This window comes from Hyaena hyaena, unplaced genomic scaffold (assembly GCF_003009895.1).
Source record: "Hyaena hyaena isolate Hyena2069 unplaced genomic scaffold, ASM300989v1 scaffold_143, whole genome shotgun sequence".
NCBI classification, from domain to species: domain Eukaryota; kingdom Metazoa; phylum Chordata; class Mammalia; order Carnivora; family Hyaenidae; genus Hyaena; species Hyaena hyaena.
The window spans coordinates 1,828,016-1,843,732 of NW_024080775.1; the positions used below are offsets into that span (position 1 = coordinate 1,828,016).

A 15,717-nucleotide genomic window follows, 5' to 3' on the forward strand; every position below is an offset into this window, starting at 1 on the left:
TCAAAAATTATGTTTCTTTTTATGGCTATTTCTTGTATGGCTTCACAGTAATAAAATCCATACATTACTGACTTTTTAACTGTTCAACAAATTTCAGTATGGCTGAAAACAGCCAATTTTTAAAGTACTTTAAAACCAAAATATTTAGTTCATTAACTAAGGCTTTATATAATTCACATGCTACATTTGTTTGGATTCCTTTATTTTGTTGTTAAGGAGAAAGAGATAAAAAGAAAAAGCAAAATGACCAATACGAGAACCTGAAAATCTTTTCAACTCACTCTACTTGTTCTGCAGTGTTAGGTAAGGCAGAAAGAGAATAGAGAAAAAATAATGATGATTAAGCTACTGTTAGCAAAATGCTTTTTCTCTTTTACAGAAAAAGGGAATATTCTGCTCTGAGAAACTTTCCATTCATCCCTCACTCTGGCGTCCAATAGTACCTGTGTACACCTTCACCATGGCGCTCATCATTCTGAATGTAAATATCTGTTTCATGATCTGACTCTTCCACTATATGGCATATGGCTTCCTGGAAGGACAATAGGTCCCTTTCATCTCTCATCACGCAATTGATGTATTGCACACAGTAAGTATTCAAATGCTTATAAACAAAGGTTTGGCAGAGAATACTGAGACACAATGATAACATACGTTTAAATGGTGGGTGGGGAAGAAGGAATAAGCATGAAACACTAAGAACGAATGAAGTATGGCATTTCTGACATTCTTACCCCTTAAGTATATGATTGAATATACAGTGGGAATGAATATATGAGTGAAGAAAAACACACTTATCTAGTAATTATTTTAGGCAGCTCTTTCTTAATAGTTCAGACTTTTATAGTGCATTTAAGCTTTTTACTGATTTAAGGATATTTTATTTTACGCTAAACAGTAATCCAGAATAGAAGTTAAAACAAGGTTAAGGCTATCCTTTATTAAGAATAACTCCACCCTGGAAAATACAAGTTACCAAATACAAAAATAAATTTGTATTTACTTAAATTTTAAAATAAAATCACCAAGAACAAAACTCTGTCATTAAAATGTCAATGAAACAATCAAACCACAGTATCTTTCATGAATAATAATACACTGGGTAAGATTTAGAGCCAATCAAGTGACTGAGAATGGTACCTCATCCATTTTCTATTTACAGTGTGTAAAACTCTAAAAACCTGTTTACACTATAAATCCCAGGAAAAGATTCCTTTTTCTTCCACTCATTTATGTTTCTTTAAATAGCTGTAAATCAGCTTCCTGTATTTCATAAATAATCAATGATTGCCATTACTGAAATTTAAAGTTCCAGATTAGATCTTAAATAAATTTTTATGAAGAAATGGGAGAGAAGGAAAGAAATGAAACAGCCACCAATAAACAGAGCATCAAGACATGAGAAAATATACTGAAAAGCTTTAGCAATTACTTCTAAGATATCAGCAGTTAAAGAGCTGAAATTAAATAATTAGAATTGAAGTTAGTCAATAAGCAATATTACAACTTGTTCTACTTCATATACATTCATTTTTAAATGATCAATATAAAAGACAATTGGTAAGTCTTAATAGTGCTGGAGCAAGAACCACTGCTACTGGGTTTTTTTTTTTATCATGTAATAAATTTTATTATCATTATCATGAAGTATTCTTTTCCTTACCTTTTAAAGATGTCATTTCACTGAAGGCAAGGAATGGGCCGCTGTTTACCAAACACCTAATTCCTGGCACTGCCTAACATTTCACAAATCTTGATAGTTACCATCAACTCCAGAAAGGAAGCTCACTCTTCTCCCATGAGTCCTGTCAACGGACATGGTGAGAACAGGCAGAGGCAGTATTTCGTCCTGTGATGCCTACTATCTCCTGCAACATTCACAGGTGCAAAAAGCCTATGAACTGCAGGGTGCTCATAATCCTGTGTGTGTATAAATATGTACTTATGTATACATACACACATACATATATATACATTTTTAAACTTTACTCACTCAAGTTATAGTTAAGATAAAATCTGTAAGCTGCACTTAAAGACAAATTCAATTGTCATCTCACGACTATGAACCATAAATCTCCTATTTGTAAGATACAGTCAACTACTATCTTCCAGTAACCACTCTTTTTCAGAATCAAATACATATTGTAAAATGCATCCTATGAACGTAATAAAGGGGTTGGCAAACTACATATGCTCAGGCCAAATCCAACCCACTGTCTGGTTTTGTAATAGTTTTACTAGAACACACATGCATTTACTGATGTATTATCTATGGTTCATTTGTGCTACAACACAGAATTGAATCACTGCAAAGGAGACTATCTGGTACACAAAGCCTAAAATGTACCATCCACACCTTACAGAAAAAGTCTGCCAACCCCTACTATAATAGTAACATCTATGAGCTACTAGGTACCTACTTGTATGCATGATCTAAAATCTTGTCAGGAGGGGCCCCTGGGTGGCTCAGTCGGTTAAGCGTCCGACTTCGGCTCAGGTCATGATCTCGCGGTTTGTGGGTTCGAGCCCCGCGTGGAGCTCTGTGCTGACAGCCAGCTCAGAGCCTGGAGCCTGCTTCAGATTCTGTGTCTCCCTCTCTCGCTGACCCTCCCCTGCTCACGCTCTCTCTCTCTCTCTCAGAAATTATAAAACAAATAGAATCTTATCAGGATCATCTGAAGTAGATAGTCCCTCTAAGTTAGAAATAAAGCAAATTAAATTTCTAGGCTATCAGAAGTATAAACACTGCCTGGAAACCCATTTAACATGCAGATTCTTAAGCCCAACTACAGAAATTCTTGTTCAGTTAGCCTTAGATGGGTCCCAGAAACACTCATTTTTCCCAAGTACCCTGGGTGATTCTCGTACAGATAGTTAAGTTCAGATATAAACACTTCATAAAGAGATAAAATGGAGGCACTTAAGCTGGCTAAGTCAGTAGAGCATGCAACTCTAGATCTCGAGATTGTAAATTCGAGCCCAATGTTGGGTACAGAAATTTCTTAACAATAAAATTAGAAAGAGAGAGAGAGAGAGAGAGAAAATGATGTGTCTAATACCACCTACTTCTATATGTGACTGAGCAGGGGTGTGAACCTAAGCGTGCTTGGTTCCAACATCTACACACTTTCCAACTTCTCTTAGTTGTAACTAAGCTTTAATACATCTGCTTTTTAGAGTTACTTAGGGGGGCCTGGGTGGCTCAGTCAGTTAAGTAACTCTTGATTTGGGCTCAGGTCATTATCTCTCAGTTTGTGACTTCAAACTCCACGTCAGGCTCTGTACTGACAGCACAGAGCCTGCTTGAGATTCTCTCTCTCTCAAAAATAAATAAACTTAAAAAAAGAAAAAGATTTACTTAGAAAATTTTAATCCAATGACAATATACAAAAATCTAAGTTTTAAGTTATTATGGTTGAAAAATACCTGTGGAAACTTCAAGATGACCTAGTATAAATTCATGAAGTTTAATAACTAAAATCTGCACTTCTGAGAAATGAAGGGTCTAAAACATACTAGAGATACTAAGCTTGATGATGTCAAAGCCAGTCCCTTGGCTTTCATCTTATTATGTTTACATATTTATATCTCATTAAGTGAGTACAAAATACTGAAGTCCTGAGCTCAAATCACATGAACGACTTAAAAAGTGGTAACAAACTAAACACACCTGTGATAGGACGTGCAACTTAATCACTTATTCTATGTAGAAATTACTTTAATCTCAAGACACTTCACACATGGGCTTTTAGATGCCTTAACATGTTAACCAGTTAAGATAAAGAACTCTTGCAGTCCCTATTTCTAATTTTAATTACCCTCCTTAAGACTGCAACTTTAAAAAATTAATGCTGTTTTAATTAAACATTTTTTTAATTAAATGGTAGGTAGATAAAATTAACCATAATTAATTAAACTAGTTTAATTTTTTTCTTATTACATTGACTAAATGTAAAGAACTTACAATTCTCTAAGCACAAGGCATGGTAGGTATTTCTTCCTTTTAACTAAAGGTAAATATGTCATACAGTTATATTACTTCAAAACCATTAGCTCTTAATTTGAAACAGATAATAATACACAGAACAAACCTCATGCCACACTTTTATGAGCTTTAGATTCTACCTGAACAACATTCCAACCGTATTTGCTTAATGCTATGTATCAACTAATCACATAGGAACTGACTCTTTTTAACGGATCCCATAAAGTCCAAACTTGTCTTCCGAACAGACTGTTAAAACCAGTGGTAAGGAAAAATAACAGAACATATCTATAACTAACACACAAAATATAACCACAAAGACAAGAAGAAACAAATGGTACACAATAGACTTTCTGAAGAGAGGAAAAACAGATTAAAATAATTACATTTGTTGAACTGTGAAATTCATTATTTCTGTATAGGGAAGAAAAATTAGGCACAAAAATATGACTTAGGTTTACTCTTGGTAAAATAAACAAGTGACAACACAGGAGTCAAACTGAAGCATAAAGATTTTGTTTGAAAATATGAGAACTTTTAATATCACTGATCAGTAGTTTAAATAAAAAGTAAAAATGCATTTTTTTTTAACACCTAAGACAAAGTAATCTGATTTTTTTGGTCCCTTATATTTTAGTTTTATAAACAAGATTGCTCTGTGAAATGAATATGCAAAAGAAAATTATAAAATAAAAATATGAAAAGTTAAAACTATATTCCAAAGGAAATAACAGATTTCTCTTTGACTAACTTGCAGTTAAAAATAAAGCTGAGTATCCACTTCAAAAGTAAGATGAAGTCCCTCACTTGAAATTCCATTATATAAAAAGTGTTATTTGGTCTTGTACTGAATTTAAAAAGCTAACACATCGCTTTAATGTAAAACTAGCATCTTGGCTCACAAATGGCATTGAGATTTGGTTACTAGTAATGATGTAGCATATACATGACAATTATATGTAATAAATGGACAATAAATAATAAAGGACACTGTCAAGTACTTCATGCTTTAGGGAATACCTGAAGTTTTTTTTAAAAAATGTTTCTAGACTAAGACTTCAAGACATTCAAAAAAATGATGTTATAGCTCAATGTATTTTTTAAAAAATAGAATCTCTAATCCGGATTAAAACATAAAAGATACTCAAACATGTTCTTGAAAATACGTGCTTCAGTCCCATCCTTGACAGTGCTCTTTGATTGATATTCTTCAAGTTAAAGGCAGTTACAAATACTAATAGCCTTTGCATTAGAACAGTCTTGACTTGGTCATAAATAGCAATTTTAGAATTATGACCACTTAATAATCAGAATTCTTTGGCTTTAGCATCTTCATAAAAACACACTTTTGACTTAAAATAATCTTTCAACTATAATGACTATTCTCAAAACTGATTTCCTTTAACATGCAAGTGTCAGAGTTTCAGACTTTCTGGATTAATACTAAATCTTCAGCCAAAATTATATTTTTTAATTTCAATTATTTCTGAAGGGAAATCTATAATTTAGCAACCAAACCTCAAACCACTTTATCCAATTATATAATAAAAACGAGAGTTTTTTAAATATGGAAACAGAAAATCTGAATACAACAAGATTTGAACAATCACAGAAAAACATTTCACCAAGAAGTATCACAGTCTATTCCTCAAAAAATGTTAAAACTATTTACCAAAGCTTCTTGACTACTACTTTAGTATACAAAATTCAGCAAGTACAAATAACATTTCCTCCATCTGTAGCTCTCCCCTTAGCATCAAAATATCTAAAAATCAGAATAATGAGGTAACAGAAAACCTGGACACAAATTTGTTTCTAATACTGCTGTCCTGCCCAACACTGAGAAAATTATATATTTATTAAAAGCAGTGCAATGTCAGTTGGCTTTTCAATAATTCCCATTACAAGCAGGTACATTTTCAAACCATGAATTACCAAATAGGTTTTACAGTTTAATTTATAAAAAAAAATCATTTTATCATTTTTCATTTAACTCTTAACAAGAACCACAAGATTTCTAAGAAACATATTTTGTGCAAATAAAGAATATGTTCCTACTTTAGCAGAGTTACCATGATTTTTAACCTAAAAAAAAATCTTTAAAGACTTCAGGAATGTTTTTAATCCTTACATCTGAATTAAATTTATTTGATACAAAGATCAAAGGACCAGTAAGAACATCAAAGAAATCAACTTTACTTACTGCTAAAGTCAGATACCTACCTTGTTTCTCATTGTAGATTATATTCTTACACAATAGGTCATTATGGCAAAGCACAACAGGTGACCCCAGGTTTGAAAGAATCTCCTTCATCCAAGTCATTTCTTCCTGAAGAATCTGAGAGCTTGGGATATCACTTAAGAACCTTTAAGTTAAGGAAAAAAAAAGAGAAAGAATTACATCCTGTTTATATTAATAACTTTTTTCAAGTTTAATTAAAGATTAAAATCTATTTTTAGAAAATTCCTTCCACTCAATTGCAAAGATTCCTGAATTAAAATAAGCCAACTATTCTAAATGTTTGAATAAAGGAAAATCTTTACAATGAACTTAATATGAATAAAAAATAAATAAACCTAAGCAAGTTAAAATGCAGAGTTGAAAAGTAAAAAATCTATTACTACAAAACTGGGGGAGGAAAGTAATATATACACATATACTTAATAGCTAACATTTACTAAGATCTAATTCTAATTGATTTACATGTATCTCCAAGACACAAAGAGTTCAATAAAAAGAGGTGTAAGTACATTATTTAAAGTTATAAAGACAGTTGATTAAAGAACTAAAACATCTATTTCAAATTTGAAGACTGAATGCTAACTTTACCTATCAAAGTCAAGAGACATGACCTACTATTGATAAACAAAATAAATTATATGCTAATCATCAGGTACTACCTGTGATAATCGTATCGTAGAATACTCTCATCTATTATAGAAACTGTCCCAGAGTAGTGAGACTGGGGAGTATGGTAGGCAGGTGGCAAGCAGGACTACAGATTATGGCTTTTGAATCCTATACCCACTACTCTTTTGTACTATTTATTATGCTATATTTATATTCATTTGACAAAATATAAAATGAAACAAAAATAGAATGCTACCCCTAACTCCTCCATACCATCTGGCTTACAAAATTGCTATTAGTTTACACTCTCTTCCCTTAACACTTTTAAGCCAAGTTTTCTTCATTCTTTCTTTGCAGTCTCTCAAACTACTCTCTTACTTTTCCATTTTATAATAAAGACTCTCTATCAATTAATTTAACTTTAATGAATTTGCCTATTCAAATGGTTGCTGCCTATATTTTCCCACTACTGCATTCTTCTCTACACACAGCTTCCAAAAGTAATCCTTATATGCTCTCGTGAAGATGATGTAATTGTTCAAGAAACTATGTAAAACGTACAGAGTTGAACAGAAATAACACTCAAAGGATTGAATGAGATCATTATAATCATATACAAATAAAAAGGAACTGAAAAAATATGAAATACTTTTAATACTTTGTTTTTAATGTTTTAGTTGTGTATTACCTATTAAGGCAGGGTACTTTTGCACCCTGTTGTATGTATTTTGTATATACTAACTCAACTAATCCTCATAAAAACCTTAAAAGGTAAATATACTACTTATTATTTCCATTTCACAGATGAGGAACAGGTAACTTGCAGAAAATTACAGAGTAGAACTGTTAACTGAAGAATTAACCCTTCATCCTAGGCAATCTGGGCTCTAGAACCTTGTCCAGAATCCACATAATACTATGCTGTCTCCAAACAGCATTATATTAAAAAGTCAAGAAACTCTTACATTCACCATTGCCATCTACTTCACGATTTTTAAGTGACATTCCCCAAACTTTTTCAATAAAACAGGTATTTCAAGAGGATTTTGAGGGGGGGGGGTTTGCTGCCACTTCCTGAATATCTAGTATACTGGACACATTTACAGATGTTTGTCTATCCCAGGTAAAAAGGTATACCATTCCTATCAAATTCAAAGTCTGACAAACTACCTGTAAGTAAAACACATATACTGAGTGAATCCAACTAATCTGTGAAATAATCCAACTCAAGAGAACAATACAGCTATTTTTCCCTAATGAATTATAAAGAGTAAACAGAAAGGAAGAAAAATCTATAGGTCCTGCCTGCCTTCATTGTTCTTAAAACAAAAAATTTCTAAAGAGATATAAAAGGGAAAATAAAATCCTTCATCTTTATACTAGCATCAATCACACTGTATAAAAATATATTCATATAATTTAGATTCCAAATACTAATTTACAATTATTTTTATAGAAAATATAAAGAAGTCCCTTACTTCCTCAACTTAGGTAGTCAATTTTACAAAAGCCAAGTAAGACTCCAGCAATTGAAGGGAACCTGGGTGGCCCAGTCACTTAAGCGTCCGACTCTTGATTTCAGCTCAAATCATGATCTCATAGTTGTGAGATCAAGACCTACGTCACGATCTGGCTCAGAGCCTGGGGCCTGTTTCAGATTCTGTATCTCCCTCTCTCTCTGACCCTCCCCTGCTCACGCTGTCTCTCTGTCTCTCAGAAATTTAAAAAAAAAAAAAAAAAAAAAGACTCCAGTAATTGAATCTTCAACCTCATTACCTGGGGATTAAATTCTCAGTAAACTAAGACAATCCAAACTTTTTCATACTCCAATATTACTACACAGCCCCAATGTAAATTTATCAGCCTATTTAAAACAGCTTCTAAGAAAAAGAATTCTTTAAAAAAGGGCTCCATGGCCAACTGCTTCTTCTATACAAAAACTACTCAGTCATAGCAATCATTACATTATGCTTACTTCCAAATAACTGTTTCTATATTTGTTTCTTGGCTGTTCATCTCTACCCACTTTCCCGGCTTTTGTAGGGTGTCTTGTTTGTTTTGTTTTTGAGCTGGCTGGAGGAGAAAGGCAGTTATACTCCTGTAGTGTCATCTGAGAGCCAAATGAATCAATGCTAAGCTAATCAAATACTAAGAGAGCAACCAAGCTAGATTTTATACACAGAAACCTTGCAAACTACCTCTAAAACCCTATTTATGTATAGCAAAAGAAAAGTAAAACAATTTCAAACGTAAAAGTAATTTTACCTTTTATTAAGGTCTTCATCTGCAAATCCTGTGGGAATGAGAGAGAAATATTTTCCCATCTTTAGCCATAGATTAGATTTGGGAATCCAGCCATTGTGTGCATGGATAGCATGGATTTTAGCAAGCTGACGTGCTATTAGCCTGTTTTAAAACAAAACAGAATAAAAAGAAAATGTTAAGTATCGTAGGGTTCATGCCTACTCATGGGTAAAATAACTAGTGTACATTTATTTTAGAACATGATTTCATTTTTACCTTATATATAAGAGCCAAAATTAATTTGTCAAGTCAACTCTCAGAAGGAGAGGCAGTCAAATGATTAAAGCATCAGTAGTTAAAAAAAAAAACAAAAAACAAAAAAAACCACCTATGATTCATACAGTGAATAAATGTTGTATCCAAAAGGGATGGAGTGTCTGGAAGTGGTCTGTTCTGATTACATAAACAATGGTTAGGATGAGCACAACAGTACACAATTTAAATGATTTCAAGTCTCATATCAGACATTAATCAGAGATACATTTAAATTGCACTGTTTGAATTTTTAAAAAAAGGTCTTTTAATGTCAGAATCAATCTCTCAATTCAACAAAATAATCTAAAGCTGTGTATACTTGTATCCATGCTATCTTTTTATCTGTAGAACCTAGAACAGCAAAGGCTAATATAAGAATAAGCATACAAAACAGAAATTAAGTTACCAAACAGTTTATATAGACTAGTAGGTAGGAAAATGACTTAATAGTAAGTAATGACTTATAGTAAGAACTTAAAATTGTCTAATTTTGAAGATACTCACGATCTAATGTTCTTTAAAGTACAAGCTCTAGGACCTACAACACAGTGCCATCTAGAAATGTCTGATGCCTCACCTCAGAACTACTGAATCACAATCTCTAAGGGTGGGCCCCTGCACTCTCATTTGAAACAAGATCTCCATGTGATCCCAATCCACTGTAAAGTTTGAGAAACACGGATATAATGTTGCAATTGTGCAGCTTGGCTCTATACTGAAATCAAACTTCAGAAACTTACTTACTTACATACATACATACATACATACATACATACATACCTAGGTACTACCTTTAAAAATTCCAATAATTGGTTTGGAATATAGCCAGGGCATCAAGATATTTAAAAGTTTTTCAGAGGATTTTAATATACAAAAATGTTTGAAAACTGCTCCATTAAGACACACACAGAATCTAGCATTGCAGTACTGTGATTCAATACACAGTTTTATTATATTTTTAAAGTATAGTGAATATTCTTCTGTACCTAGTTTCTAGTAATAAAAGCGTTACGATTTTCTCTTGAGGAAACCTCCATTCCCTTCACTTTTAGTTCCTGTGGTTCATACAGACCTCAATCCTAACTCCCTGGATCACATCTGTAGCACTAATATTAGGAATTAAGACACAGAATTGTCCAGAGCATTCCATCCTTCCCTATTTGTTTCATGATGATTAATTCTGAGCATATTACCCAAACTAAGCCAAAAAGATCTGATCAGGACTTCCCATTGATGCTTCTGACTGGTCAAAACTATTAGAAAAAGAACTCCCCTGCTCCCTGCCCTCCTCCCACCATTGCTAAACTGATCAGATAAGCCGGCAATTTCTGGTAATAGTTGCCATTCTTCTTTTTTTTAAGGTTTTATTTTTAAGTAATCTCTATATCCAACGTGGGGCCTGACCATACAACCCCAAGATCAAAAGTCACATGCTCCACTGACCAAGCCAGCCAGGTAGGTGCTCCTATTACTGCCACTCTTAAAAAAAAAAAAGAAAAGAAAATGGATAAATTAACATTTCTCTCGAGAAGCCAACAAACATAAGATGCCCAATAAGCAGAAGAAAAAATGCTATATATAACTAATCATTTGGCAAATGAAAATCAAGCCCACAGTGATATAACACCTCATAGCCATTAGGATGACTACTACCAAAAACAAACAAAATAATCAATGTTGGCAAGGATGTGGAGAAACAGCAGCCCTTGTACACTACTGGCAGGAGTGTAAGATGGTATAGTTGATATAGAAAACAATACGCAAGTCCCTCAAAATATTAAAAATAGAATTATAATATGATCCAGCAATTCCAGTTCTGGTTATATATCCAAAAGAACTGATATCGGTACAAAAAGATATTTTTACCCCTATGTTCATAACAGCCTTACTCACAATAGCCAAAAAGATAGAAGCAACCCAGGGGTGCCTGGGTGGTTCAGTGAGTTAAGTGTCTGACTTGATTTCGGCTCAGGTCATGATCTCATGGTTTTAGGATGGACTCTATACTGTGGGTGGGGCCTGCTTGGGACTCTCTCTTTCCCTCTTCGTCCCTACCCTGCTCATGCTTTCTCGCTCTCAAAATAAACATTAAAAAAAAAAAGAAAAGAAAGGAAGGTAGAAGCAACCCAAATGTCCATCCATGGATAAGAGGATAAACAAAATGTGATACATACATAAAATGGAGTATCAGCCTTAAAAAGAAAGGAAATTCTGGCACATACTACAACATGGATGAACTTTGAAGACACCATGCTAAGTGCAATAAGCCAATCAGAAAAGACAAAAGTGTGACTCCACTTACATGAGGTATATAGAGCAGTCAAATTCATACATACAGAAAGTAGAATGATGGCTGCCAAAATTGAAGGTAACAGAGAATTGGACAGTTGCTATTTAATGCATATAAAATTTTAGTTTTGTAAGATGAAAATAACTGTGGAGGCCTGGATGCAGAACTTACTACTACTTAACAGTATACTTTAAAAATGATTAAGATGGCAAAATGTTATATGCCTTTCTGCTGACCAGCACCTCCACCAAAAAAAATTTTTTAATTAAATAAATCAAATGAGGGGCACTTGGGTGGCTCAGTCAGCTGAACGTCCAACTTCAGCCCAGGTCATGATCTCACGGTTCATGGGTGTGAGACCCACAGGAGGCTCTGTGCTGACAGCTCAGAGCCCGGAGCCTGCTTCATATTCTGTGTCTACTTCTCTCTCTGCACCTCTCCCATTTGCACACTGTCTCACACTGTCTCTCAAAAATAAATGTTTTTAAATAAATTAAATGGTTATACAGTTCTTAACAAGACTTGATTACAGCAATTCAATTATTTTCTATTAGTAAATTTTACATATAACAGACAAAAAAACTACAAAATCTCTTCAATAATGTAGTTCTGCACTACTTAATAAACCACGAATTTTTTTTTTTTTAGACAGCATATGCACACCCAGACAAGGGGGGGGGGGGGGGGGGGAGAGAGAGAGAGAGAGAGAGAGAGAGAGAGAGAGAGAGAGAATCGGAGAATCCCAAGCAGGCTCCACGTTGTCAGAGCAGAGCACAATGTGCCTGAACCCACAAACCTAATCCAAAATCGAGTTAGACACTTAACTGAGCCACCTAGGAACCCCTAAACCATGAATTTTTATTTGTATATATAAGAAAGTAATTAAAAATTACTTCAAGATTTCTGATTTTCACTGTCATAGATTGGTCCTCCTTCTACCTGGTCTTAATAAGTAAGGCTTAACATCAAGGCAAATGCTACTTTAAAATTCCACACTCCGTAAAATAAAACATTTGAAAATTTCAAGGCTTCAGAGAACCTTCTTAAATACTCAATAATACGAATTGCCCCTACTCTTGGAAGCTTTTAAAAAATTAAGAGCATTATAAGAATAACAGGAATTTTTTTAATTGAAAAATAACCTCTAATCCTACCACTCCAATAGTTTGTTTCATTTTTAATACTCCATTTGGGTTTTCACATAGCAAATTATTGTGTGATTGTAGCCACAGTTCAACTATTAAATGAGTTGATTCCTCTTAGCCCTGCATCAGCCATTCTGCATTATTTTATACAATATTCAAAATTACAATTTCAATAATAGCATAGTATTTATTTGTGTTTATATGCCTTAATTATATCTGAATGTAAGAGTTGTCATGATAGGAACCCACTATCCAACTTTCTTTTATGATTATATATTGCCCTATTTTTTTTAATGTATTTTTTTTTAATTTATTTCTGAGAGAGACAGACAGACACACACACACACACACACACGTTTTTTATTTCTAGGAGAGAGAGAGAGAGAGAGACAGCATGAGCAGGGGATGGTCAGAGAGAGAGGGAGTGACAGACTCTGAAACAGGCTCCAGGCTCCGAGCTGGCAGTCAGCACAGAGCCCGACGTGGGACTCGAACCCATGAACAGTGAGATCATGACCTAAGCGAAAGTCGGACACTTAACCGACTAAACCACCCAGGCGCTCCAAAACTTCAGTATTCTTGATCAAAAACTGTAATTTTCTAACTTTCTACTTAAGATTACTTAATATCAATTATTAAAAGCTTTCCTTTAAAGAAAAATTCTATAATAAGCTTAATAGCAATTATTTAATCACAGAGAATAATCACAAATCAGTAAATAGGGATAAGTCTGCATTTACCTTCTTGAGTCTTTTCCACTGTACTTCAACAAATTTTCATAATAAATTACTTTTATAAGTAATTTAGACCTAACTATTTTCTTTTACATTTTATGTTCTTTTCTCAGTAAGTAAAAAGATTAAGTTACTCATTACTATCTTTTGGGATGTACTTGTACTAGCGACGTAACTAATTAGTTAAAATCTTACTTTTCTCATCTATTAAATTGGGATTTTAATATCATCTGTTCCCTGGGATTATTTTTTTTTTTAAATGTTTTTTTTTTTTTAAAGTATTTTTTTAATGTTTTATTTATTTCTAGGAGAGAGAGAGACAGCGCGAGAAGGGGAGGGTCAGAGAGAGAGGGAGTCACAGACTGAAGCAGGCTCCAGGCTCTGAGCTGGCAGTCAGCACAGAGCCCGACGCGGGGCTCGAACCCACGAACTGCGAGATCATGACCTAAGCGAAAGTCGGACGCTTAACCGACTAAGCCACCCAGGCGCCCCTCCCTGGGATTATTATGAGTTGAATTTGTTAATACACATAAGGTGTTTTGGGGTATCTGGCAAGCTCAGTCAGTGGAGCGTGCAACTCTTGACCTTGGGGTGATGAGTTCAAGCCCCAAATCAGGCAGTTTACTTAATTTAAAAAAGTATTTTAAAAAATACATATACATAGTGTTTAGTACAATATCCAGTTCATATTAAGTGCTATATCAGTATTAGCCACCATCACTTTAATATATCATTTCTCTAATTAATAAAAATTATATTATACCATTTTTTAAAGTATTAGTTAAAAATAAAATTTGAGGGGTGCCTGGGTGGCTCAGTTGGTTAAGAATCAACTCTTGTCTTTGGATCGGGTCATAATCTCACGATTTGTGAGTGTGAGCCCTGCATTGGGCTCTGGGCAGAAAGTGTGAAGCCTGCTTGGGATTCTCTCTCCTAGAATCTCTGCCCCGTATCCCCTCCCTCCCGCCCTCATCAGTAATTATAATTATAAATAATTCTCTCACTCCCACCAATAAATAATCTTTAAAAATAAATAAAATCTTAACTTTTTAAGGTAAAATGGTCTCTTTAAGAAAGCTAAAATAACTAAAACAAGGGACGACTCATGGATAGTAAGTACCTAAAATCACTTAGTTGAGAAAGATTCTGAAATCTCCTTGTTCATAAGAAAAGAGTTTCAAGACTGGTTAGTATTATCTGTCACAAACAAGAGTTAGGGGCGTAGTGGTAATGATTACTTGCTATGCTATTATCTATATGCTGCTTGCATACACCTTAAGAACAGTATATAATGTTATAATAGTATGTAAGTGCAAAAAAGTCTATGAATTTTAAAATTAAGAAAATGTTTCTAAAAGCATAATAAAGTCAATTAGTATTTTAATACTTTAATTAATGTCTAAGTTGTTAAAAACTCTGCCTAAGGTAAAATGTGAAAAGTCTTGAGGAAAAAAAATTTTAATAATTATAAAAGCTAATTTTTACATAGTGTTCAATAAACACCAGGCATTGTTATAGACTTTTTGCATGCACTACAACTTTAATCGTTACAACAAATCCCCTAGAAGTAGGCACTATTATTATTCTCATTTTTTAGATAAGAAGACTGAGGCACAAAATGTTTAAGTACTATGCCCAAATTCACACAGCTCATAAAGCTGAAGCAGTCAGATTCCACTGTGTATTTATAGTGGCAGAGGTATAATGCCATATATTGAATTTCACATGGATTTAGGGCTCAGTCGGTTAAGCATCTAACTTCGGCTCAGGACATAATCTCCTGGTTCATGGTTTCAAGGCCTGCATCAGGTTCTGTGCTGATAGTTTGGAGCCTGAAGCCTGCTTTGGATTGTGTCTCCCTCTCTCTCAAAAACAAATATTAAGAAAAAAAAAATGGAATTTCAAATGGTTTTTGATTCCATAACTTTCCATGATCACTGAGAGGGGAAAAAACTATCCTCAGCATTCACTTTCCATCATGAGATTATAGAGTAAACAAAAGTGCAAAATCTCCTGAATATGTACTTCTGACCAGCAGACAGTATCCACTACCAACAGTTCAACAGAAAGTTTAAATTAAGTGTGTTAAATTTAAATAGCTTAGGAATATCAACGTTAAGGCAGTTAAGACTGCTACACCAGGGGTGCCTGGG

General features: G+C 33.9%; 1 protein-coding gene across 1 annotated transcript in view; it reads right to left on the bottom strand.

Moving 5' to 3' along the window:
• ETNK1 (ethanolamine kinase 1) overlaps window positions 1-15,717 on the bottom strand; it is a 56,829-nt gene that overhangs the window by 20,409 nt on the left and 20,703 nt on the right. Inside the window, exons 3-4 of the mRNA XM_039238569.1 lie at window positions 9,102-9,242; window positions 6,209-6,351 (exon numbers count right to left, since the gene is read on the bottom strand). Of these exons, the coding sequence (XP_039094500.1) occupies window positions 6,209-6,351; window positions 9,102-9,242 (284 nt within the window). The remainder of the gene's footprint in view (window positions 1-6,208; window positions 6,352-9,101; window positions 9,243-15,717) is intronic.